General features: G+C 37.2%; 1 protein-coding gene across 7 annotated transcripts in view; it reads right to left on the bottom strand.

Annotated features, from left to right (window-relative positions):
• Positions 1–27,979, bottom strand: part of PHKB (phosphorylase kinase regulatory subunit beta) — a 198,475-nt gene that overhangs the window by 65,958 nt on the left and 104,538 nt on the right. For all 7 annotated transcript variants that reach the window (XM_059045655.2, XM_059045656.2, XM_067018200.1 and 4 more), the window contains 2 exons: positions 20,657–20,815; positions 14,156–14,250 (listed from right to left, as the gene is read on the bottom strand). In XM_059045655.2, the coding sequence (XP_058901638.1) occupies positions 14,156–14,250; positions 20,657–20,815 (254 nt within the window). The remainder of the gene's footprint in view (positions 1–14,155; positions 14,251–20,656; positions 20,816–27,979) is intronic.

The raw sequence follows: 27,979 nt of genomic DNA, 5'->3' as shown, positions 1-27,979 counted from the left end.
TATGGTTTATATAGACACATTTGATTAAAAAATAAAACATTCCCAAATCTAGGCTAAGGTCTATAACAATACATTTAGATCAAGGGTGTCTTAGGGAAGGAAAGTTTCTAGAAATTGAGTTTCATTTTTATGTAAGTGTGAAAAATTGTTTTATCTTATCTCTCCCCTTATTTTCTTTGGCTAATGAACACTATGGAATATAAAATATTTCATTTAGGAACAGATAAGTAAGTAGAGACCTTTTAACGGAAAGCCATTTAGCCACAACAGCAGTCTTAAAAACACTATAATGCAGTATACATTAAATCTTAATTGGCTCTTATTAGGATAAACTTCTAGAATAGAAATTATTACATTAAAGGGTATTACATTATATGGTACAGGAAACTCGATATAGCTATATATTACATTATATGATACAGGAAACTGGACATAGCCAAATAAAGAAACATCATATAGACATTTAAAACAACATTTTATAGAAATAATATGAAAAATAACTATGACAGTATAAATAACTGTTAGCGAGTGCAAAACTGAATATCCAGTAAGACTATGCATAATAAGAAAGCCTATGTATAGTAATAGCCAAAATGTTGAAAATATAATGTTTTTCTCCAGACTGTTTAGGATTTTTCTCATTCTCATTAATAAGAAAGTAATATTCTTTATAAAATAAGTTATTTGGAATAAAATAAAAATAGCAATAATATTTATTTAGGTCTTATAATGTCAGACATTTTGTTAAGAGCTTTACATACAATATTACCACTTAATTACATACAACCATGAGTTATGAAGTATTATCTCTATTTAATAGATGAAGAAAGTGAGGCATAGAGAGATTAATTAAACTGTCCAAGGTCACTGAGTTAGTAAGTAGAAGAAATGGGTGTTATATAAGCTAGGCCTGTATGATGCAAAGCCACTATACTATATCACCTTCTTAAAAATAAAAATTACATATATATCTCATATTCTTTAATCTTCAGGAAAATAATTTGTACAAAATTTTATGCAACTGTATTTTCAGAAAACAAAGTATGAAACCCCCTTTTCTTCATTAATTTGAAAAATGAGAGACCAACAAGTGTATATGTTTTTAGCTCAGATCTGTATAAATATGTACATGATTTAGTAAATATGTACTGACTTTCATCCTAAATTTAGAACCTTGCAGCTTGGAAAATAAGCCTTTATGACTAAAAAGCATTCCTTTCATATTGACCTTTTCTCCAAAGACTGTCAAAGTAGATCAATCCATTTTAATTGGCATATTAAATGTGCTAGTCTACTTCTCAGATTCAAAGCTTGGGTATCACTGAAAATGATAAATGTGAAACTGAATTTTCTCAAGCGTGCTTCAACACATATGATCTGCTCTATCATGATGATTATGCCATAAATGTAAAATATTGCTTCAAGTAGCTGACCAAAAATACTCATATTTTATTCGTACACTGGCAAACACACCTGGAACTCTCTAAGCACCTTGTGAGAGAACACTGCTCCTCACTGTCAGAGAGTAGGGCTCCCAAAGCCCAGTCCTCTGGTTGACAGCGCCTCATAATATGGATCATTAAATAAGAGAGGGTTAGAATAGAAATAAAGGATAGGTTTCTCTTCAAAGATCAACAAACCTTTAAAAACTTTTTGTAGATTCAAAAATAAGAAAAAAAAGGGAAATAGGGATGTCCCAGGTAAATTCATAAATTTATTTATATTTATGAATAAACAGGATTCTGCTCTCAGAGTAAAGTGCCAGGAATGTAAGTGGGCTCAGTGTGTTGAATCAGAACAGGGGCACAAATTGAGACTTGCAGTAGATTCATTAAAGCAATACTAGATCATAATATTCCTTGTACATCTTTATTTTGGACAATAAACCTTGTTTTCTTGCTTGGGTCTATTTTTCCTCTTTTACATTTCAGCCATGAATATAAGAAGTCTTCATCTTGTAGATGAAATATTTCATTATATCTCACGCCTATTATTGGAACTTTTAATTTTAACAAGTTCAGTGGGTTAATTAGCATGACATGTCTCTGGTGGCGCAGTGTTTAAGAATCCGCATGCCAATGCAGGGGACAAGGATTCGATCCCTGGGCAGGGAAGATCTCACATGCCGCGGAGCAACTAAGCCTGCGAGCCACAGCTACTGAAGCCCATGCATTTAGAGCCCGTGATCTGCACCAAGAGAAGCCACTGCAATGAGAAGTCCATGCACTGCAATGAAGAGTAGCCCCAGCTCACTGCCCTCGTGCAGAAACGAAGACCCAATGCAGCCAAAATTTTTTTTAAAAAAAGATGCTATTACATTTGTTTAAGCTCATTTTTTCTTTCTTTTTCTTTTTCTTTTTTTTTTTTTTACTTCAAATTTAACTTTTCTAAGTTCTGGATGTTTTTGACCAAGTATTTAATTTTCATTGGCTCTGGTATAAACACTAGTTGATAGGAGACTTTCATTTCCCTTAAAGACTGCAGACAGTATTCCTGAAGAGAACCTTTGGGTACTATGGCATAGGCAGGCTAGACTTTCAGAAGCATTTCTGAGGCCTTGACTATTTTATTTTGTTTCATTATGATAATCATAAGAACTTCTGTTCAGCACTCAAATTCATTCCCATGCTTGTAGATAAATTTGGCTTTTTGGTCCCACACAAGCACTTTCTTTCTTTGTCAAGCTAATGAAGTAGAGTTTTTTTTAATCCTTTAAGTAGAAATTATGTCTCAGACTGCTTACACTATTTCAGAGTATTAGAATGAACAAATAAAACTGAGCTTCATACAAAATTTCCCTAAATCACCTAAGGCTAATAAACCTTTAAAAACTGTGAACAGTTCTGAAACAAGAATATAAAAAAGGGAAGCAGGTATATATCCATATTCTAGGAGTGCTATATACCAAGTCCACTAAATTAGGAGAGGTTTATAACCTCTCTTGGACTGCAGCAAACTCACTTGCTGAACAGATGGTCTCCCACCATTTAATCACTCTTTAACTCCCTACAATCTGGCTTTTGGGCACACTACGTACTAAAATTACTCAAAGGTTACCTGTAACCCAGATCATGGAAGCCAGCAACAAAAGTGCTAGAAGGAGATTCGTGAATCAAACCCAGCCAAATAATTTTATAGATTAGAAAACTACGGTCCATAAATGTTAGGAGATCTTCCCCAGATTACACGAGGGGTGAACAATGTAAGGTCAAAACACCAGCACTTGAGTTTCTGCCAATGCTGTGCTGTTCTCCGCTGCCAACTCGGTAGTCAGCTTTCTTGAACTGCTGTCTCACAGTTAACATTTTTCACACTTTCAATCCAATGACACTGTTTTACCTTCTTGCTGGATTCTTCTGTCCTGCCCTTCCTTGAACATCCCTTTACTCCACCATCTGCATTACCTGTACCCTTACAAAGAACTAAGCCTTAAGCTGAGCTTTCCAAAATTGTCTGCCCTCACAGTTTCAATTCCCATCATGAGCCATGTACAATAACAACACGACTTTGTAACTTTTCTTTTCATTAACTGCTGGGTACCTCAATTAACTACCATGTCTGCACTGAAACTATCAAAATGCAAATAATAATAGCTAACATTTATTGAGTGCTTAACTATAAACTAGGGGCTGCTCTAAGCTCTTTACTTATATTAACTCATTTTAATCTTTAACAAATCTTTGAGGTATTATTCTGATTTCACATGTGAGGAAACTAAGGCACAGAGAGTTTAATCAACTTGCCCAAACTTGGATTCAAACCCATGTAATGTGTCTCCAGAGGCTGTGCTCTTAATTGTTTTGTTAGGCAGAATGTCTATATGAAATCTCTACTATTTATATTCTTGAACGCTAAAATAGCATTTTCATATCAGAGTGTTTTTTCCTGTGACTTTTCCGTTGATATTAGAATGGCTTATTTATGTAAAACTTCTGTTGCATTCAATATCTATTTGAAGAAACAAGTTCAATTTTTTGCAAATTGCTTTAAAAATGAAGAAAAGAAATCCAGTTCCTGGCTAGTCTTATTCTATTGCCTGTTAAATATGTTAGTTTCAGAAAGAATCCTGCAAACATTTAAAAAGATATTAAGTTTGTTTTCCTATTAAACCAGGAATCTTCTGTATGTTGATTAGTATAACATACATTTCAAAATAAAGTCCATTTGTTACAGAACTCCAAAAAGCCCCCAGTTGCTACAAAAGTATGTCCTTTTTAGGGTCAACTTATACCCAGTGGAAAACCATAATGCAGAACACAATGAATCCATGAAACGGACATAGTAAGCTGCTTACAGTTTCTTCCAAATATGAATGAGTAGCAAAGGCTCAAAACAAACAGTCTCCAAGTGACCTATCTCAAATTAACATGGCAGAGGCTCTGTAGTGTGAACAGTCTAAGTCTCATCCACAGATAACCAACAGGTAGTCAGCACCAGAATTACCTAGGCAACAGAAAATGATGGACCCCCTAACAGGAACAAATTAGGGTGAAAGAAGAAGGGGAGTAAACACTCAAATAAAGAATCTTGCTAGCCTCTGGAAAGTATCTTCCTTTGGATAAGGAAGAAGGAACTCCCTAATAAAATTACTAACTGTTAGACTTGTGGACTTGGTCTCATCCCAGTGCTAACAGGGAAGAAGAAAGTAACAATTAGACCCTTTTAACATTATAAATGTTATATATAATGTATCCCAGCATACATTTTGTACTGATGTAACGTCTTTCCACTTAATTTTTCAGATCATTTCCACAAGCCTCTCAGTCTCCTAAGGCACAGGTGAAACTATTTTTCTGTGATGTGATATTGAGCCAGGCTGTCCAGGAAGCAAAATATTTCCTCTTTTAACTCCTTCATACTATTATGAAAATCATTGCTTTCATGCTTGACATCCCTTCCTCCTTTTCTTCTTCAGTTAACACCTTCATATTGGTTCTGCCACTTGACAACTGTGTGACCTTGGAAAAATCTCTGAGATTTGCATTATCTATCTGTAAAGTGGGTATAATAGTATTTATTTCAGAAAAGTGTTAAAATCAGACATAATACATATAAAACAGTTCGTACAATGCCTATAATCATCAGAAGCACAATCAATGGCGGTTTTCTATTTTTCTCACTTCCTTTCTCTAGCCCTGTTAAATACCAAACTAGACTGACAGAAGGCAAAAAAGAATAAGACACATTCCCTACTCTGAGTACCCCTGCCAGAGAGGCAGGCATGTAAAACAACAATTACAATAGCATGACAAGTGTTATAACATGGTGTATGCAAAGGGTTATAGGAAAGCAGCCTTCTAAACCCATAAGACTTGTTTTCAGGGAGTAATTTATAGGACGATTCGATAATATGATCTTTTGTATAATTTATCTTTTCCAAATCAAACGTGACATAGGAAAGTAGGGGTAAGCGGAACAGGCATTGTTACCCTATCTACAAGACTAAAGAACAGATTAAATAACAGTTTGGTATAAATTATTCTCCTTCACATGTTTCTTTACCAATTTTAATAATTCTGGCATTTAATTTACTTGGTTTGCATCTACTTGGAGCTATCACAACTGTTCAGTAAACATCTACTCTGCTCAAATCCCAGTGTTAGGTTCATCAACCAAGATCTGAAGAAGCACAGAGTGTGGCTGGAGAACAAGATATTTAACAGAAACAATGAGAGAAGACTCAAGCATGGTTAAGTGAGGCCTGGGCTTCTAGTTCTAGAGAGTGGTGTTAGCACACACACTCAATTCTCATTCCTCTCCAGACCCCACAGAAATGACCATATAGATGCTAAAAATAAAAAAGACTAAAGCCATAACAATAAAGAGAAAAAGAAAAAAGGGGCATCAAATCAGATATTTCAGCACATTTCTAGTGTAAAAGATGGCAAACAGAAGTGCATTAATGAAGAAAGCAGAGCAGAGGAAGCCTATATAACCAAACTATACCACTTAGAGCATCACCATAATGCTGCCACAGGTATGGGAGTTGATCCACCAAATAGAGGGGCCCCAGAAGGGTACTTCGTTTGCAGAAGCACTGGACAGGAGAAGTGGGATGTGACACAGAACTGATAAAGGCCACAGTGGCTGGCCTGAGGCCCCACACGAGGAGCCACAGTCAGCAATAAAACAATAAAATGGGGTTTTTCTCTTAACATACTGAGCAAACTGCTTGGCGTGAGTTAATGCTTTTAGTGTTGGCAATAGCTTCCTCAAAGTAAAGCCCTTCACATTCTGGCATTTGGCAAGGGTAATGAGGGTCTTGTCTGTTCCCCACTGGATCCTCAAGAGACAAAACTCCCAATCACGTCTTCCTCACTCCCTGTTGGCACTGGGGGACAGGGGGAGGGGAAAACTTAATACACTGAGAATAATCAGACCATCTATCACCTAATACACAATTGAACAAATGAGGTTCACCAGGTATGTGAAAAATAACCAACAGGAAGAAAGAGAAATACCACATTAATAAAACACAAAAATTACCTTGGGTATTATGCTTACTGAAATAAGCCAGACATAGAAAGGCAAATATTGCATGATTCCACTTATATGAGGTGCCCTGAATAGACAAATTCATAAAGACAGAAGTAGAATAGAGGTTACCAGGAGCTGGAGGGAGGGGAGTAGAGGGAGTCATTGTTTAATGGGTACAGAGTTTTTGTTGAGGAAGATGAAAACGTTTTGGGTATAGATAGCAGTGATGGTTATGCAACATTGCAAATGTATTTAATGCCACTGAATTGTGCACTTATGAATGGTTAAAATGACAAATATCATGTAATGCATGTTTTATCACAATAATAAAAAAGAAAAAGATCACTCAGGAAATTCAACAAATGGTGCTCTGACAACTGGATATCTGCATACAAAGAATGGAGCTGAATGCCTACCACATACCATGTACAAAAATTAACTTAAATGCATCAGAGGCCTAAATGTAAGAGCTAAACCTATAAAATTATTAGAAGAAAACACAGGCAGAAATCTTTGTGACCCTGGATTAGACAATGGTTTCTGAGATATGACACCAAAAGCACAGCAAAAAAAAAAAAAGATAAATCAGACTTCATCAAAATGCAAATTGTCTGTGCTTCAAATGACACCATCAAGAAATTGGAATAATAGTTCACCAAATGGGAGGAAATATTTCAAAATAATAGAAGGAACTCATATGTAGAACACATAAAGAACTATTACAACACAATAATAAAAAAGACAAAGAACCCAATTTTAAAATGGCCACAATATCTTAAAAGACATGTGCCCAAAGAGATACATATACACATCCCCAAAAAATACATGAATAGATGCTCAATGACTTTAGTAACTAGAGTAACTAGGGCAATGCAAGTCAAAACCACAATGATATATAACTTCTTATACACTAAAAGGCTATAATCAAAAAGACAGATAATAACAAGTGTTGACAAGAATGTAGAGAAATTGGAACCCTCATACATTGCTGGTAGGAGTGCAAAATGGTGCAATCACTTTGAAAAACAGCCTGCAGTCCTTCAAAATGTTAAACATAAAATTAGCATATGACTCAGCAATTCCATTATATCCAAGAAAAATGAAAACATGTCACACAAAAACTTGTACACAAAACTTCATGGCAGCATTAGTCACAATAGCCAAAAAGTGGAAACAACCCAAATGTCGATCACCAGATGGATGGATAAATAAAGTGGTATACACACACAATGAAATGTTATCTAGTCATAAAAGGACTGAAATACTGATACATACTACAACACTGATGAACTTTGAAAACATTATGTGGAGTGAAAAAATCTAGTCACAAAATACCACACATTATATGACATACTCAGAATAGGAAAATCCATATAGACAGAAAGTAGATTAGTAGTTGCCTAGGGCTGGGGTAGGGAGAGAGAGAAAGGTTGAAGAAAGTGGAGAGTGACTGGGGTCATGAAAATATTCTAAAATTTATTGTGATGAATATACTAAAAACCATTGAACTGTACACTTTAAATTAGTGAATTGTATTGGATGTAAATTATATTTCAATAAAGCTTTTATTAAAAAATAAATGTTCAATAAGTGATAGCAAATATTATTTTTAAAGACTATTCAAGGAACAGAAGAGATCTTAACTCTTAATTTTTATTCATAGAAAGACTTATGAAGATAAATTATCCATTAAAAAAAGGAGCAAGAAGGAACAAGATAGCCTGGACTCAGTTTTCCCTCCTGCTCTAAATACAATTATTTACCCTGGAAATAATTCAGTGAATAATGAGTCAAGGGCTCTGAGAGCTGGAAAGAAGGCAGTAGACTTGGCTGGCTAAGAACCAACCCCAGGACTTGAAGAATGGCAAAGTGGTGAGATTCTTAAGATCCCATACACACTGGGCTGAGCACTGTAGAGGCCTGCAGCCTGAAACAACCATCAAGTGTAGACAAACAAATAAACACAAAAGCAATAAAAGTCTGTTCTCTCTGGTCAAAGGACTGGGAAACAAGAACCACAACAGCGACCAAGTGGGGAGATCCAACCCTAGTTCCTCTACTTGAGGTACTAGTTGGCCAATCTGCCTTCAGCAGCACCTTCAAATCCCTAGTGGGCCCACCCAACCTCTGCTTTACAACCAGGGCACTTGATGGGCCAACACGACTGTAGCATCAGCAAAGAAGCTCCAGTGAACTGTCTTGACCCCTGCTCCACAAATCAGGCTTTAGTGCACAGTCCAATTCACCTAGGATAGCAGCAATAAAGCTCCAAGGGCCATCCCAACGCCCACTCCACAACCAGTGCACCAGCATGGAATTCTGAGCAGCCTACAGCAGCAGCTTCTCAGCAGTGCCAAGACTACCCAACCACTGGGAAACCAGCAAGTGGGCCGATACACCTACATCAGCTGAGTTTGTTATCTCCTGGCGGTCCACCTAGTGGCATAAGGAGACTTAGGCCAAGAGAAATGGCATATTATCTGTAGAAGAACACAAATTTGAATTGGCAAGGGATTTCTCGTCTGAAACTATGGAGGCCAGAAGAAGTACACAATCATTCTTAGTGCTGAAAGAAAACAACTGTCAATCAGGAATCCTGCATCTAATGAAAGTAGCCTTTGGAATGAAAAGGAAATAGACATTATTAAACAAAGGAAAACTAAGAAATTTGTTGCTAGAAGACCTACTCATAAATAATGCCTAAAGAAAGCTATGTGGGGCTTCCCTGGTGGCGCAGTGGTTGAGAATCCGCCTGCCGATGCAGGAGACACGGGTTCGTGCCCTGGTCCGGGAAGATCCCACATGCCGCGGAGCAACTAAGCCCGTGAGCCATGGCCGCTAGGCCCGCACGTCCGGAGCCTGTGCTCCGCAACGGGAGAGGCCACAACAGTGAGAGGCCCGCATACCGCAAAAAAAAAAAAAAAAAAAAAAAAAAAAAGAAAGCTATGCGAACGGAAAGAAAATGACAACAGAAGAAGGCAGGGACATTCAGAAAGGAAAGAACGATGAAATGGTAGAAGTTGGGATAAGCACAATAGACTTTTTTTTTTTTTTACTGTACTGCTTGGCATTTTATATTTGAATATTTTGCAATAATTTTAAATGGTCTATTAAAAAAGTAGTAATGCAAACCAGTATACGACAAACCAACAGCACGCACAAAAGATACAAGTGTATATTATATGGAAAAAAGTTCAAAAAGTCAGTCTTTATGATCACCTCCTCCCTTTCCCAGAACTAGCCAGTTTTGTATGATAAAACATGTACTCATAAATAGCTTATTTTATAAAATATGATTATTCTTAACCTACCATTCTGTGATCTACCCTTTACTTTATGTTTACTGAGCATTTATTACAATCCACTTCTTGTGCCATTTTATGTCAATTTACCACATTCTTTTTAATCCCTGCATAGATTTATAATAATTTATTAGATCTGTCTCCCACTTCTTGATATTAATATTGTTTTTAATATTTAAAGGAGTTTTAAGCACAATAGACTTTTACCTCATGACTTTCTTTAAGGGTTACATTTATATTATTCAAAAATTTAGAAGACAGATCTGGTTTAAAAAAAAAAAAAGAACGGCTTTTCTGGAAATGGGGAAATTACAGACTAGTTAATACTACCAAATGTAACAATGTAATTGCATTGTATCTCCTCTATATTATTTCACTTTTACAAAATGCATCTATGTAACTTTTATATGCAGTTAAAGGAAGAGGAACTGTATACGCTCTTAAAGGATCCTGTCTGAAAAAGAGGCCAGGGTTTCAGGATGAAGGTTGTACTAAGAGTGGAGGCCTGAGAGTGGGTGAGGGTGAGCTGTAATATTAGATCAGCAAATTGGCTGAGATCGTAGTACAGGGATGGTTGGGAGAAATTTGGAGAAATTGTAAGATAAAGTGAAAAACACAGAAATGAGGTGGCTGTATGAGGATATGGAATTTAGACTCTACCCTGTAGGCAGTAGAGTGTCATGGAAGGTTTTCAGGAAACAACACAAATGAATCCATACTTTATAAGACCATGTGTTCTCAAGCACAGAGAATAAACAGGAGGAGAGACTGAAGACAGACAGAGATTATTAAAACCATGCCATTGAGTAGTAATGAAGTCTGAGTGGTACATGGCAGTGGGGATAAATATGAAGAGACAAATGTAGATGCTACTCTGAAGGCAGAGCCAATATGATAACCACCTGAATGTAAGAGCTACTGGCATGAGAAAGGAGTATTGAAGATGGTCCTTATCCAAGGTAGGGACTATGGAGAAAAGAGCTACTTTGAAGAGAGAAGATAAATTTGGCATTAGAAAAGTTGGGTTTCATTTAAAAAAAATTTTAAGCCACTTTATTGAGATATAACTTGCATATAAAAAGCTGTACATATATAACGTATACAACTCAATGAGACGGAGTTACGTATACATCCAGAAATGTTGGGTTTTAAAGACTAGATTTGTGGAGAGACGATCACCAGGTAGTTGGAAATTCAAGTTTAAATATTAGGAAAGAGGTCAAAATTAGAGAAATAGATTTAGAGATATTTGCATAAGTCCATGATTTTCCATGACATACCTTCCTCCCACCTGTATCATCAAGCACACTCAAACATTCAAGTTAAACCCTGAGAACCTCCTATATAACAGGTGTTACAGTACTATGACAGATACTGAAGCTACAAAAGTGAATAAAACATGGTCTCTGGTCTCTAGGATCATACATTCTAAGGTCTGCAAAAGTTTTCTTGTTTTCTTTTGGTCAAAATCTCACAATACTATAAAGTATATCTGCTACTGCTAACAATGCATGTCTTTCTACTCCTCTAAACTTTATTTATAAAAGGGAATTTTATTCTCCAGGTAACATCAAGAGAAAACAGCAACTTCTGACTAGTGAGAGAGTAGTGAGGAGGGTCATCCCAGCTGATACCCTTTTCCAACCTCAGCCTTAACCCCGGATACAAAAGTACTTCCCTTTTCCAAAAATAAATTTGCTAAGGGTAATGTTAAGAAAATCAACAGCTGCCAATTCAGTCCTCAATGTTTTGGATTTGCAATGTGCCAGTAGCCCCATGCACACTTGAAGGAGTGGACCTTTCTACAGTTCTGGCACACTCACAGCTCTCTAGATTCTGGAAGACTTCCTTCTGCCATAACCCTTCTGTGAAGGAATAAGCTGGCCCAGCAGGCCTGGGTTGTTTAAATCTTGAAAATTCCCAAGAAAGGCATGCTTTCAGGAGGGGTTTTCCAGTTTCTTGGAATGTTCTGTCAGATAAGAGTGTTTTTGCATGCCTGAGGCGCTGGGCCATACTGTTCCAGTTTGTCTAGATGGTTTATGCTAACAATGTGATTTACGGTGAACATCTGCTTTTTCTCTGGGGGGGTTAGAGCTTCAATAACTGCAGTCAATCATGCAGGTGCTACATGCTTACACAACTGACCCCCAATAAAAACCCTGGATGCTCAAGCCTGAGCAAGCTTCCCTAGCTGGCAGCACTTTGCATATGTAGTCACACATCATTCCTGGGTAACTGTCTCACATGACTCCACTGGGAGAGAATATTTGGAAGCTTGTGCCTGGTTTCCTCAGGACTTTACCCATGTGCCTTCACTAATTTTATCCTCTCTCCTTTTTTTGTAATAAACTGTAAGTGTTGAGTATAACAGCTTCTGAGTCCTGTGAGTCCTGGAGACCTCAGATACAACTTCCTTTGAAGTCAGGGATTTGTCTTGTTTCCAGGAAATGTCTGAACTTTACTATTCTACTTTCTTTTTCTGATATTTGACAGGGTCAATCCCCACAGATCAGTTAATTTCAAGATCTGACCTGGTCAATCATGATTGAGAGGGCACTGACACCAGCATTTCAGGCAGAGGGCCCTGTCTGACTGCCATATTTCACCAGGCCAAGCCATCTAGCCCCAACAATGGATACAGGCATGCCAGGTCTTGGCTACTGCTTAAATGGCTGAGAAAGTGGAAGAGGCACCTCACCATTTTATATACCACCACAACCAAGCTGCCAGTAGGGTGGGGCAATAACACCTCCCGGCAATTTTCTGCTGCCAATATTTCCTATCATTTCCTTCTCAGAAACTATATACAATGCATGGATGTAATCCCAACATGGCTGCAGGAGAGAAGCCCCTGTCCTGACCCTAGAGCAAGGCTATTAGATAGGATATGACTCTACCTGGGAGGTACATCACATAATTTAGTAGCAACATTAGAAAATGATTTCAATATAAAAAGATACCTAGAGTAAATTCTCTATAAAATTCTCTCTCACTCACTTGTACTCTGCCTTCTTGAGTGGGAGAGAAAGAGTTGCAAGAACACTGTATGTCAAAAATTACATATAACCTACAGCTCTCCTTATATGGGTCAAGCATGAAGTAAGTGTTTAAATGGTTGATTTTGTTAGCTGTGTGCTTTGATGTTCTCTGGTTCCTGCCCCCACACCTCAAACTTGTGACCAATAGGTCACTTTATATTCTAAGAAAAGGCTTTGAGATTTCATCACCCTAGAAGTGCATCACACATGCTATGTAAGTGACACACACTAGTCTTAAAATGGCTCAGAGTCACAGCACTAGGTAACATGAAGTTAAATATATTCCACTTTATTGACTGGTAAATACATTCCACTGAGATGAGTCGTAAATAAAGATAAAGGCCAAATCCCTGCCTTATATGGGAACTAATAGGCCAGTGTAAAATTTCTATCACATATTAATATAGTCATCTTATGTTCTTGAGAAAATCTTAACATTTATTTACAAATCTCCCGAAAGCTTCTCATCTATGAACCACTCAGAGTAACTAGATGTTTTGTTTGAGGACCAGCAAAAGAAGCAGAGAAACAGTGTGAGAGAATCTATTGATACTAATCATCCTGAGGCTGGTTGGCTCTCCCTTTCTCTCGTTAAAACAAGCATTTATGTGTGTGTATGTGTGTGTATGTGCTATACATATATTTTTAAAGTAAAAGGAGCATTTCAATTTCGTAAGCATAAGTGTGTGCTTGGAATCCCAGGCACACACTCAGGTTCATTCCCTTTCTCCTCAGGCAATTTCAACAATCCACACTACGGTTTCACAGTACTCATTACTGGTATCATTTAATACATGAGGGTTTGCTCAAGTCAACAACAATCTTGCTGATCCTGCAAACACTTATTCTGTTGACACAAAACAGTCTGAATCCATAGCTACTAAATGTAAAAAACAAATTTTTAACTATTCACCCGACATGTTACTAAGTACTAAGAACAACTCAGTCCTGTCACAGAGACATAGCACTGGATAGACATCAAGCGAGGGGCCTTTCATGGAACCCCACTCCCTTCAGTAATAGAGCCATCTCACCTGTCCCCATGCCACCCATACATACTGCGTCTTCTCAAAGACATTTGACACCTTAAACTCAACCACTGTGAAGGTGAAAATGTTTACCTGTGAGACATCTCGTGGGACACATCTGACTCATACTTCCTCATTAACAAATAGCCCTTTACCACAGGTAAATCTTAACTAACCAGAAGACAGAAAAGCTTTGCCCTCAGAAGGAACAATAAAAAACCATTCAGAATAAAATTTCTTCTTCAATTAAGTGTTAAATGTCTGGATGAGACTAAGTTATGAAATAAAATATCTTTATATATCTCTTTACCTGATTGGAAAACCTCATGCTCACATTACGTTGATTCTGTAGTGGGACATAACGCTGAACAGGATCAATGTCTTTAGGACTAACTAATTCATCAGCTGAAAAAAAAAAAAGGAAATGACATGATCAAAAATGTATCTATACAACACTGTAAACCAACTAGACCTAACAGATGTTTATAGAACACTCCATCCAACAAGAGCAGAATATACATCCTTCTCAATGTGCATGTAATATCTTTCATATGCTAGGGCATAAAATAAGCGTCAGTATATTTAAAAGGATTTAAATCATACAAAGTGTATACTTCAACCAAAATAGAATGAAATACCAGAATTTAGAAATAGAATTCTATTCAAATAGAATAGAATTCTATTCAAATAGAATCAATTGAAATTGATTTCAACCACAATAGAAATCAATTAACAGAAAGAAGTTTCAGAAATTCACAAACATACTAAAATTAAACAACACACTCCTAAATAACCAATGGGTCAGAAAAGAAATGAAAAGGGAAATTAGAAAATACTTTCTAATGTACTTTCTGATGAGATGATTGAAAAAGAAGACACAACATACCAAAACTTAGGGGATTTAGGTAAAGCAATGCTCAGAGGGAAATTGACAACTGTAATTGTTTATATTAAAACAGAAAAATTTGGGGACTTCCCTGGTGGAGCAGTGGTTAAGAATCTGCCTGCCAATGCAGGGGACATGGGTTCGATCCCCGGTCCGGGAGGATCCTACATGACACTGAGCTACTAAGCCCATGCGCCACAACTATTGAACCTGTGCTCTAGAGCCCAGGAACCACAACTACTGAGCTCGTGTGCCACAACTACTGAAGCCCTCGCGCCTAGAGCCCATACTCCGCAACAAGAGAAACCACTGCAGTGAGAAGCCTGCTCACTGCAATGAAGAGTAGCCCCTGCTTGCCGCAACTAGAGAAAACCTGCGCGCAGCAACGAAGACCCAACGAAGCCATAAATAAATAAATAAATAAATAAATAAATAAATAAATAAAACAGAAAATTCTCAAGTCTATAATCTATATTCTACATTAAGACAGGAGATGAAAAACAGCTAACTAAATCAAAAGCAAGCAAGAGGAAGGAAATTAAGAGTGGAAATTAATGAAATAGAGTATAGAAAAACAATACAGAATATCAATGAAACCAAGTACATTCTTGAAAAATTCAAAAGTTGACAAACCTTTAGCTAGCCTGACCAAGAAATAAAGAAAGAAGACTCAAATTACTAAATCAGGAATGAAACTAGGAACATTACTACCAACCTTAAGGATTACAAGAGAATACTCTGAAAAAATGTATGCCAACAATTTAGATAACCTAGATGATATGGGCAAATTCCTAGAAATACATACATTACCAAAACTGACTCAAAGAGGAATAGAAAATATGAACAGATGTGTAACAAGTAGTGACTGAAACTATCCACACAAAAAATGTTCAGGACCATGGGACTTCATTGATGAATTCTACCAAACAGTTAAAGAAGAATTAAAACCAATCTTTCACAAAATTTTCCAAAAAATAATAGAGGGACACTTTTTAACTCATTCTAAGAGGCCACTATTACCTTAATACCAAAATCAAAGACACTGCAAGGGAAGAAAATCACAAATCAAAATCTTTTCTGAACATAGACACAAAACTACTCAACAAAAATACTAGCAAACCAAATCCAGTAACATATGAAAATGATTACATACCATGACCAAATGGGACTTACCCCACAAATGCAAGAATGGCTTAACCTCCCCAAATCAGTTACTGTAATACACCATATCAATTGAACAAAGGACATAAAAGCTATGTGACCATCTCAGTAGACACAGAAAACACTAGACAAAATTCAACATCCTTTCATGATAAAAGGCAGTCAACAAATTAGGGATAGACAGGAACTTCCTCATCCTGAAAAAGGGCACCTATGAAAAACCCATGGCTAATGTCACACTCAATGGTAAAAGGTGGAATGCTTTGCTCCAAAGATCAGGAGTCAAGACAATGATGTCTACTCTTGCCACTTCTATTCAACATTGTACTGGAGGTTCTAGTCAGAGAAATGTGGCAAGAAAAAGTAATAAAAGGCATCCAGATTGAAAGGAAGAAGCTATAGTAATTAAGACAACATGGTGCTGGCATAAAGACAGAGATCAGTGGAACAGACTGATCCACTGATCAGTCCAGAAAGAAACCGTTACATTATGGTCAACTGATTTTTGACAAGGGTGCCAAAACAATTCAACAGGGAAAAGAATATCCCCCACACAAAGTACTGGGATAAGTGAATATACAAAGGTAAAAGAATGAAGCTGGACCTCTTCTTCACACCACCTACAAAAAATAAATGCAAAATAGATTTAAAAAGTTAAATGTAATAGTTAAAAATATAAAACTGTTAGAAGAAAATTAAGAGTAAATCTTTGTCACTTTGTGTTAGACAAAATTACATCAAAACATAAGTAACAAAAGAAAAAAATGAGATAAATTGGACTTTGCCAAAGCAATAAGCTTTTGTGTTTTAAAGGTCACCATCAAGAAAGCAAAATGACAGCCCACAGAATGGGAGAGAATATTTGCAAATCACGTATCTTGTAGGGGGCCTGTATCGTGGATATATAAAGAACTCTTGCAACTTAACAATAAAAAGACAAATAACCCAATTTAAACATGGCCACAGTATCTGAATAGACATTTCTCCAAAGAAGATATACCAATAAGCACATGAAAAGATGCTCAACAACATTAGTCATTTGGGGAATGCTTATCAAAACCACAGTGAGATAACACCTCATACCCATAAGGATAGCTAATATCAAAAAACAGACAAGAATAAGGGTTGGCGAGAATGTAGAGAAATTAGAACCCTCATACGCTCCTGGTTGGAAAGTAAAATGGCACAGCTACTTTGGAAAATAGTCTAGAAGCGCTCCAAATGTTAAACACAGAGTTACCATATGACTCAGAAATTCCACCCCTAGGTATATACCCAAGGGAAATGAAAACATATGTCAAACGATAACTTGTTCATGAAAGTTTAGAGCAGCATCATTCATAATAGCCAAAAAGTGGAAACAACCCAAATGCCCATCACCTGATGAATCGATAAATCAAAGGTGGGTATATCCATACAATGGAATGTTATTTTGCCATAAAAAGGAATGAAGTGCAGGAATTCCCCGGCTGCCCAGTGGTTAGGACTCCACGCTTCCACTGCAAGGGGGCACAGGTTCGATCCTGGTAGGGGAACTAAGACCCCGCATGCTGCGCGGTGCAGACAAAAAAAAAAAAAAAAAAAAAAGGGAACAAAGTGCTAATACATTGATGAAACTTGAAGACAGGCTAAGTGAAAAAAGTGAGTCATAAAGGCCATACATTATATGATTTGAGGTATATAAAATGTCCAGAATAGGTAATGATTGTCTAGTGCTAGGGGGAAGGATGAAGTGATTAGGGATACGTGGGGAGTGACTGCTAAAGAGTATAGGGTTTTTTTTTTGTTTTGTTTTGTTTTTTTTTTTGTGGTACGCGGGCCTCTCACTGTCGTGGCCTCTCCCGTTGCGGAGCACAGGCTCCGGATGCGCAGCCCCAGCGGCCACGGCTCACGGGCCCAGCCACTCCGCGGCACGCGGGATCCTCCCGGACCGGGGCACGAACCCGTGACCCCTGCATCAGCAGGCAGACTCTCAACCACTGCGCCACCAGGGAAGCCCGAGTATAGGGTTTTTTTTGGGGGGGGATTGATGACAATATTCTAAAATTGATTGTGGTTATAGTTGCACAACTCTGTGAATATGCTATAAAATACTGAACTGTAAACTTTAAGTAGGTGAAATGTATGTAATTTTACCTCAATAAAGTTGTTCTACAATAAAAATAATGTATTTGCAGTTTCAAGGAAGAAAACTAGTTCAGTGAGGGAAGACAGTGTTTCCTAACACTAAATTCTAAAAGAGATTTCTGAGATGGAGCATTTTTTATGGGGCACTGACCAGAATGAGGGCAACGTCTTCAACTGCTGTTGTACTATAAGCATGGAAGCCCTTTTCACATGGTAGTTCCTTATGATTTATTTACCTATTTTATAGCAAACACTGATTTTCTAAAAGTCTAAATTTTCTAAAAACAAAAATTACTGTAATAATTAACTATTTTCTAAGAACACAATGGGTAGTTCAGGCCTTGGGCCAGGAAACAGCATATTGAGTCTTTTTGCTCTAACATAAAAGTCACATAGTTTTGTTGTATAATTATTAACTAAGGCATACATAGAGCAAAATATTATTAAATTTTACCAACTACAAACTGGACTGAATTAGTGAAAGCCATACATTACAGAATATTTTTAAAGATCTACTGTTCTATTATGCTCATGTAATTCCAATTAACTGCCCACAAAATGTTTTTAAGCAGATATCCAACTGAAGCTCCTTTAATGAATAAATAAGACTTTGTTAGTAAACGTGGTGTGTGGAATCTTAATAACATCCATAGAAGTTTGATGGTTCTTGGGATGAGGGGACAGTTATACAATAGTCAAGAGCAACTAAATGATTCAATCTTCTGAGACCTTATTCATTTTAACCAGTGAGTTGTTAACCAGATGACACACAGCTAGGTCAGAGTGCTAATTAATATGCAGCATCTCTTTTTCTAGCAGGAGGTAGTATGTGGTTTCGTAGTCTGCAAAACACCTACTCGTGTCCTCTACTGCCTTTTTAGAAGCGCAGCAGGTAAAAGAGAAACTGTTTCTTTGATGGCTCTTTCTTATTCAAAATGGTCATGAAACAGAGATGAAGGCATGACCTGGATTATTTCTGTTCACTCTGGTCTTAACATAAGAAAATGCTATCTACACTCAAAATTTGTCTACATTCAATACATTTATTTTGGAGTAAGGAAGGTCCGATGTTTTGTTACTGACTGATATTGTTTTCAATCTTTTTCTTTTAAAGCTCAATCTGCTTGTGTAGAATATGGTCAATTCTGCATTCTCAATTCATTAGCCTTGATTTTATCCAGAGGCTTTATTCAAATAGCAATCTTTCTAGCTGTATCAACCCCAAGCTGGATATACAGCAAAAAGCAGGATGAAGGTTTAGATCTCAAATCCCATATCCCAGGTACCAGTTTTCAGTCTCAGACTCACAGAAAAATTTCATCATGCTCATTTGTTTCCAAGTGTAGTATAGAGAAACTTACGATTCTGATGTTAAAATTCTTGTCCTTAGATAGGGTAACCACTCCTCCGCCAAAATATGTTTTATTTAGCTGGTTATCAACAAGGCTTCTTTGTATTCATGCTAATAAGATGGAAATAAAATTCTAACCAGAGATGACCTTACCGACTTGGCTTGATTCTAAGAAAACTACCTTATGTATGTTATTTTTTTCTTTTGGAAAATCTTAAAGCAAAACCTGCTTAAATAATATCAACTCCTAACCAAAGAGCTGTCCCTTTAAAGAAGAAAATTTTCTACAGGTTCTTAAATTAGCATTAAGTATATATGGAGATGCAGAAAACATAGTCAGGAAATGAACAAACTGAAGACAGCATTAACTTAATTTTCTCTTCTTTGAATAGCTTCTGTCTGCTCTTATATATCATTTGTGTAAAGCTTGAACTGGAAATCTGGACTTTGAAATATTCTTCCCTAATGGAATGTAAAAAAGATCCAAAGATGATTATTCCTACAGCACAAACAAATTTAGCTTTAATGCAGTAATACTAAGAACAACAAAGACAATAACAGTATTTCACACAGTAAGCAGTTCTTTTAGTGCAGGTACAGTATTTTCAGTCAGCTTGTTTCACAATCTGTTTGCCATAAAAGAATTCTGACTATTATGATAACCTTTTTGATGGAAATGCTAAAAATATTAAAAATTTTAGCAAGGAATGGTACAGCAAGGTACATAATGCTCTTTTGTGTGCATTAAATTAACCTTCATTTCAATGTATCCAAAGATACTTCAGCTGAAGTTTTAGGAGCTGAAAAACAATTCTTCAAAGAATTATGAATAATGGCTCCATTATGCCTCCACCTCACTGAGTAAACTGCCAACATGTATTTATTGGAAAGAAGAGAACTTTGAGACACCTGATTCCTTTTGGCAAGTGGTTTACTACAGGTATGACCAAGCACGACTGTTATACTAAATCACAATTGTATTCCATTTATAAAAGAGACTCAGTTTCCATAGCCTTCTGCTAGCACACTATCTACTAAGCTGAATGCAGCCCAAAATGACCATAGTGGTACTCACACCTATTTGACTTTCTTCCCAGAAACATCCATCATCATTCAGTGCAACAGACATATTAATGTACTTTTCCATGCTAAGAAACTCCCCCAAGACCTCTTAACAGCATGAAACACCACCCACATCCAAAAAGAATGTCAATGTCAACAAAGACATACTTATTTCTAAAGACTCGATAATAAGAAAAAAACTGTTCCCAATCTTCTTCACTTACCCAGGAGTTTTGCGATGACATAAAGGGCTTGTCCCCATAGAAACAGTTTTCCATCACGGCCACAGTTGCTAGGAAATCGCTTCTGACTACCAGGGTTTCTTTTTTCATATTCTACAAAATCAGCTGGCACAGAGTAGTACTTTGGTATGACAGGATAACCTATGGAGTTTAAAAATAAATATTTAAAATATAACAAATCAGTATCCTCCTCAAATTTTCCCTTCAAAAACTACAATGATTACAAAGCAGAAAGAGAGAAAGTTGTCCAATACGATAGGAAAATTAGACTCTTTTCAGAAATTCCCAGTGAAAAATGTGGGAAAAGCTTCTTTACTTTAAAACTAATTTGACAGAATATGTTATATGTTAGCCAACAATGTGTACATAATCTCTTTTAACAACATTTAACACCTTTAAATGAATCAATAAAGAGACAGTATGCAAATATGTAGAGCCATAGAGGAAGCTATTTTTAATAGGATTAGTCTGTGGAAGCTTTACAAATGAGATACTGTGTAATCTTAAATGAAGAATTATAACCCTGAGCGATTGCTTAGAGCTAAGAAATCCCCACTTTAAACATTAAGCCCATTATCTACTATTCAATATCATTGAAGAGAAAAAAAATCCATCTTCCCCCTGTGACCAACTCATTTAAAAATATTTCTTGGTAGAAACTAAAAATTATTTTAAGACTAGAAAGTTTGTGGATGATGTAAAGGGAGAAAAACCAACATTCTAATACAGTGGTACAGAAGACTTTTTGTAATATCATCCCACATTAAACTTAATTTTTCTAATAATACTACACAGATTTCCCTAAAATTTTCTTCTTTCTTCACGCATCAATCAATAGGAATATTTGTGTCTAAAACCAGTGAAAAGGTCTACGATACACAGAGAATAGTCTGAACATCACTCTTTCAATATAATGAAGCCTAAAGTGTAATACACAGACTACCACCTCAATGCATCAATGATCTACCACTGAATACTAAAAGATCTGATTCAAGGGATTTTAAATATATTCATTACAACATTCATTACATTATTTCTCACACTGGACAAGCGGTTATTTGGAGCATAAAGACAAAAAACTTTTTAAAACATTAATATTTATTTGAAATTCAATGTTTATCCGTAAAAATTTTGCTACTTTAACATTACACGGATTTTAAAGGGTGAGCATATACTATAAAGTGTTTACTCTAAGATACTGTGGAAAACCCTAAAGAATATCATAAACTTCGTGTGAGACAGGAATAGGGCCCGGGCCCACTGCTGTGATTGCCAGCTTGTGCATCATGTCTGTAAGACCACCCTTTTTTTGTTTGTTTTTTTAATCAACACACCATAATTTTTAACTTTCAGATAAATAGGTCGTCAAAGCTGTTCACTCATGAGAATAGTTTATTATTTTACTAACACTTCCAAACACCAAAGATATCTGGAATTCTCCTCTGGAATTCTTTCAAGAATTAGTTTTCTAGTCATACGAAAAAACTCAGTTACGTTCCTTTATGGCCCTTGCTGGTGTTTAACTGAAACCAATGTATTATTTATAAGTCTGGACCTTTTGACCATTTCTAAAATATTAAATCCATCCTCAAAGGATGACATTTTAGAACCATGGCAGACATTCAAATTAATGCGCAAAAAGCCCTGAAAACATCTCCAAAGAGGAGGTCAAAATATTCTTGGCAATGGTAGTACCCTTAGGCTAGGGCAGAGCCTCCCTAAGTGGCCCTCTGAAGGGGGCAGCACTCACCTGAACAAAGCATTTCTGGTGACATGGATAAAAATTAGTCATTTTATATTATTGTCATATTACATCCAGTGAAGGAGTATTACAATAGGTAATAGATGAAGAACCTCTGCCCACCTGGCAAACTACTGTGTATTAACTATAGCCATGACCACTTAAAATTCATCTCCCTCTCTATCACCTTGCCTAACGAAGTCCTTTCATAAAAACAAGTTTATAATAACAAATTAAGAGATTATTCTTTCTAATTCGTTTGCAGCCCTGTTCATTTTTTCATTTCAGTATAAATTGTTCTGTTTAGAAAAGAATTATTTATACATTTCAAAGGAACATTAGAGAATACTGGTAGAAAGAATTTCTTGAAAAAGCATTCCTGGGGGTGCTTCAAGATGGTGCAGGACTAAGACATGGAGATCACCTTCCTCCCCACAAATATATCAAAAATACATCTACATGTGGAACAACTCCTACAGAACACCTACTGAACACTGGCAGAAGACCTCAGACTTCCCCAAAGACAAGAAACTCCCCATGTACCTGGTTAGGGCAAAAGAAAAAAGAAAAAACACAGACAAAAGAATAGGGATGGAACCTGCATCTCAGGGAGGGAGCTGTGAAGGAGGAAGTTTCCACACACTAGGAAGCCCCTGTACTGGCAGAGACAAAGGTGGTGGGGGTGTAGAAGCTTTGGAGCCACGGAGGAGAGTGCAGCAACACGGGTGCAGAGGGCAAAGTGGAGAGATTCCCGCACAGAGGATCAGTGCTGACCAGCACTCACCAACCTGAGAGGCTTGTCTGCTCACCACCCCCGGGGAGGGTGGGAGTTGGGAGCTGAGGTTCGGGCTTCAGAGGTCAGATCCCAGGGAAAGGACTGGGGTTGGCTGCGTGAATACAGCCTGAGGGGGCTAGTGCACCACAGCTAGACTAGAAGGAGTCTGGGAAAAAGTGTGGAACTACCTAGGGGTGCATGAGGAGAGGGAATTCAGAGCACCACCTAAACAAGCTTCAGAGATGGTGCGAGCTGTGACTATCAGCGCAGACATCAGACATGGGTAAGAAACGCTAACACTGCTACTGCAGCCACCAAGAAGCCTGTGTGCAAGCACAGGTCACTATATACACCTCCCCGCATCGGGAGCCTGTACAACCTGTCACTGCCAGGGTCCCATGATCCAGGGTCAACTTCCCTGGGAGAACACACGGCTCACCCCAGGCTGTTGCAAGGTCCTGTTGGCCTCTGCTGCCGCAGGCTCGCCCTGCATTCTGTACCCCTCCCTCTCCTCAGCCTAAGTGAGCCAGAGCCCCCTAATCAGCTGCTACTTTAACCCACTCCCCTCTGGGAGAGGAAAAGATGCCCTGAGGCAATCTACATGTAGAGGTGGGACCAAAACCAAAGCTGAACCCCAGGAGCTGTGCGAACAAAGAAGAAAAGGGAAATTTCTCCCTGCAGCCTCAGGAGCAGGGGATTCAATGCCCACAGTCAACTTGATGAACCCTGCATCTGTGGAATACCTGAATAGACAATGAATCATCCCAAAATTCAGGTGGTGCACTTTGGGAGCAACTATACAATTAGGGTTTGCTGTCTGCAACTGACTTGTTTCTGATTTTTATGTTTACCTCAGTATAGTTTTTAGCGCTTCATATCATGGGTGGATTTGTTTATTGGTTTTGTCCCTCTCTTCCTTTTTAAAAAAAATTTTTTTTATTTTAATATTTTTTAAAATTTTAAAATTAATTAATTAATTAATTTTAATTTTCTTTTTTTCTCGTCTTCTTCTGAGTCATGCGGCTGACAGGATATTGGTGCTCTGGCCTGGTATCAGGCCTGAGCCTCTGAGGTGGGAGATCTGAGTCCAGGACACTGGACCACCAGAGACCGTCTGATCCCACATAATATCAATCAGTGAGAGCTCTCCCAGAGATCTCCATCTCAAATACTAAGACCCAGCTCCAGTAACAGCCAGCAAGCTCCAGTGCTGGACACCCCATGTGAAACTAGCAAGGCAGGAACACAACCACACCCATTAGCAGAGAGGCTGCCTAAAATCATACTAAGTTCACAAACACCCCAAAACACACCACCGAATATGGCCCTGCCCACCAGAAACACAAGACCCAGCCCCACCCACCAGAACACAGGCACCAGTCCCCTCCACCAGGTAGCCAACACAAGCCCCTGAAACAACCTTACCCACTGGGGGCAGACACCAAAAACAAAGGGAACTAAAAACCTGCAGCCTACAAAAAGGAGACACAAACACAGTAAGTTAAACAAAATGAGAAGACAGAGAAATATGTAGCAGATGAAGGAGCAAAGCAAAAACCCACCACACCAAACAAATGAAGAGGAAATAGGCAATCTAACTGAAAAAGAATTCAGAGTAATGATAGTAAAGATGATCCAAAATCTTGGAAATAGAATGGAGAAAATACAACAAACGTTTAACAAGGACCTACAAGAACTAAAAACCAAACAAACAATGATGAACAACACAATAAATGAAATTTAAAATTCTCTAGAAGGAATCCATAGCAGAAAAACTGAGGCAGAAGAACGGATAAGAGAAATGGGAAGATAAATTAGTGGAAATAACTACTGCAGAGCAGAATAAAGAAAAAGCAACGAAATGAATTGAGGACAGTCTGAGAGACCTCTGGGACAATATTAAATGCACCAACATTCAAATTATAGGGGTCCCAGAAGAAGAAGAGAAAAAGAAAGGGACTGAGAAAATATTTGAAGAGATTGTAGCTGAAAACTTCCCTAACATGGGAAAGGAAATAGTCAATCAAGTCCAGGAAGCGCAGAGTCACAAACAGGATAAATCCAAGGAGAAACATGCCAAGACACATATTAATCAAACTATCAAAAATTAAATACAAAGAAAACATATTAAAAGCAGCAAGGGAAAAGCAACAAATAACACACAAGGGAATCCACATAAGGTTAACAGCTGATCTTTCGGCAGAAACTCTGCAAGCCAGAAAGGAGTGGCAGGACATACTTAAAGTGATGAAAGGGAAAAACCTACAACCAAGATTACTCTACCCAACAAGGATCTCATTCAGATTTGATGGAGAAATGAAAACCTTTACAGACAAGGAAAAGCTAAGAGAATTCACCACCACCTAACCAGCTTTACAACAAAGGCTAAAGGAACTTCTCTAGGCAGGAAACACAAGAGAAGGAAAAGACCTACAGTAACAAACCCAAAACAATTAAGAAAATGGGAATAGAAACATACATATTGATAATTACCTTAAATGTAAATGGATTAAATGCTCCAACCAAAAGACATAGACTGGCTGAATGGATACAAAAAACAAGACCCGTATATATGCTGTCTATAAGAGACCCACTTCAGACCTAGGGACACATACAGACTGAAAGTAAGGGGACAGAAAAAGATATTCCATGCAAATGGAAATCAAAAGAAAGCTGGAGTAGCAATTCTCATAGCAGACAAAATAGACTTTAAAATAAAGATTACTACAAGAGACAAAGAAGGACACTACATAATGATGAAGGGATCAATCCAAGAAGAAGATATAACAATTTTAAATATTTACGCACCCAACATAGGAGCACCTCAATACATAAAGCAACTGCTAACAGCCATAAAAGGGGAAATAGACAGTAACACAATCATTGTAGGGGACTTTAACACCCCACTTTCACCAATGGACAGATCAACCAAAATGCAAATAAATAATGAAACACAAGCTTTAAATGATACATTAAGCAAGATGGACTTAATAGATATTTATAGGACATTCCATCCAAAAACAAAAGAATACACTTTCTTCTCAAGTGCTCATGGAACATTCTCCAGGACAGATCATATCTTGGGTCACAAATAAAGTCTTGGTAAATTTTTAAAAATTGAAATCATATCAGGAATCTTTTCCAACCACAACGCTAGGAGACTAGGTAGCGATTAAAGGAAAAAATTTGTAAAAAATACAAACACATGGAGGTTAAACAATACGCTACTAAATAACCAAGAGATCACTGAAGAAATCAAAGAGGAAATTAAAAAATACCTATAAACAAATGACAATGAAAACACTATGACCCAAAACACATGGAATGCAGCAAAAGCAGTTCTAAGACGGAAGTTTATAGAAATACAATCCTACCTCAAGAAACAAGAAACATCTCAAATAAACAACCTAACCTTACACCAAAGCAATTAGAGAAAGAAGAACAAAAAAACATCAAAGTTAGCAGAAAGAAAAAAATCATAAAGATCAGATCAGAAATAAATGAAAAACAAATGAAGGAACGATAGCAAAGATCAATAAAACTAAAAGCTGGTTCTTTCAGAAGATAAACAAAATTGATAAACCATTAGCTAGACTCATCAAGAAAAAAAGGGAGAAGATTCAAATCAACAGAATTAGAAAGAAGTAACAACAGACACTGCAGAAAAACAAAGGATCATGAGAGATTACTGCAACCAACTATATGCCAATAAAATGGACAACTTGGAAGAAATGGACAAATTCTTAGAAAAGCACAACCTTCCAAGACTGAACCAGGAAGAAATAGAAAATAAAAACAGACCGATCACAAGCACTGAAAGTGAGACTGTGATTAAAAATCTTCCAACAAACAAAAGCCCAGGACCAGATGGCTTCACAGGCAAATTCTATCAAATATTTAGAAAAGAGCTAACACCTTTCCTTCTCAAACTCTTCCAAAATATAGCAGAGGGAGGACACTCTGAAACTCATTCTACAAGGCCACCATCACCCTGATACCAAAACCAGACAAAGATGTCACAAAAAAAGAAAACTACAGGCCAATATCACTGATGAACATAGACGCAAAAATCCTCAACAAAATACTAGCAAACAGAATCCAACAGCACATTAAAAGATCATACACCATGATCAAGTGGGGTTTATCCCAGGAATGCAAGGATTCTTCAATATACGCAAATCAATAAATGTGATACACCATATTAACAAATTGAAGGAGAAAAACCATATGATTATCTCAATAGATGCAGAAATAGATGCAGAAAAAACTTTCGACAAAATTCAACACCCATTTACGAGAAAAACCCTCCAGAAAGCGGGCACAGAGGGAACCTACCTCAACATAATAAAGGCCATATATGACAAACATATATATTATGTTTATCATGATAAACATATTATGTTTATTATTATGTTTATATTTATCCTATGTTTATCACCTGCATCATTCTCAGTGATGAAAAACTGAAATCATTTCCTCTAAGATCAGGAACAAGACAAGGTTGCCCACTCTCACCACTATTATTCAGAATAGTTTTGGAAGTTTTAACCACAGCAATCAGAGAAGAGAAAGAAATAAAAGGAAACCAAATCAGAAAAGAAGTAAGGCTGTCACTGTTTGCAGATGACACAATACTATACACAGAGAATCGTAAGGATGCTACTAGAAAACTACTAGAGCTAATCAATGAATTTGGTAAAGTAGCAGGATACAAAATTAATGCATAGAAATCTCTTGCATTCCTATACACTAGTGATGAAAAATCTGAAAGAGAAATTAAGGAAACATT

The sequence above is a fragment of the Kogia breviceps genome, chromosome 18 (assembly GCF_026419965.1).
Source record: "Kogia breviceps isolate mKogBre1 chromosome 18, mKogBre1 haplotype 1, whole genome shotgun sequence".
Taxonomy (NCBI): Eukaryota; Metazoa; Chordata; class Mammalia; order Artiodactyla; family Physeteridae; genus Kogia; species Kogia breviceps.
Note: the sequence above shows the minus strand (reverse complement) of the source record. Positions and strands in the feature narration are given on the sequence as shown.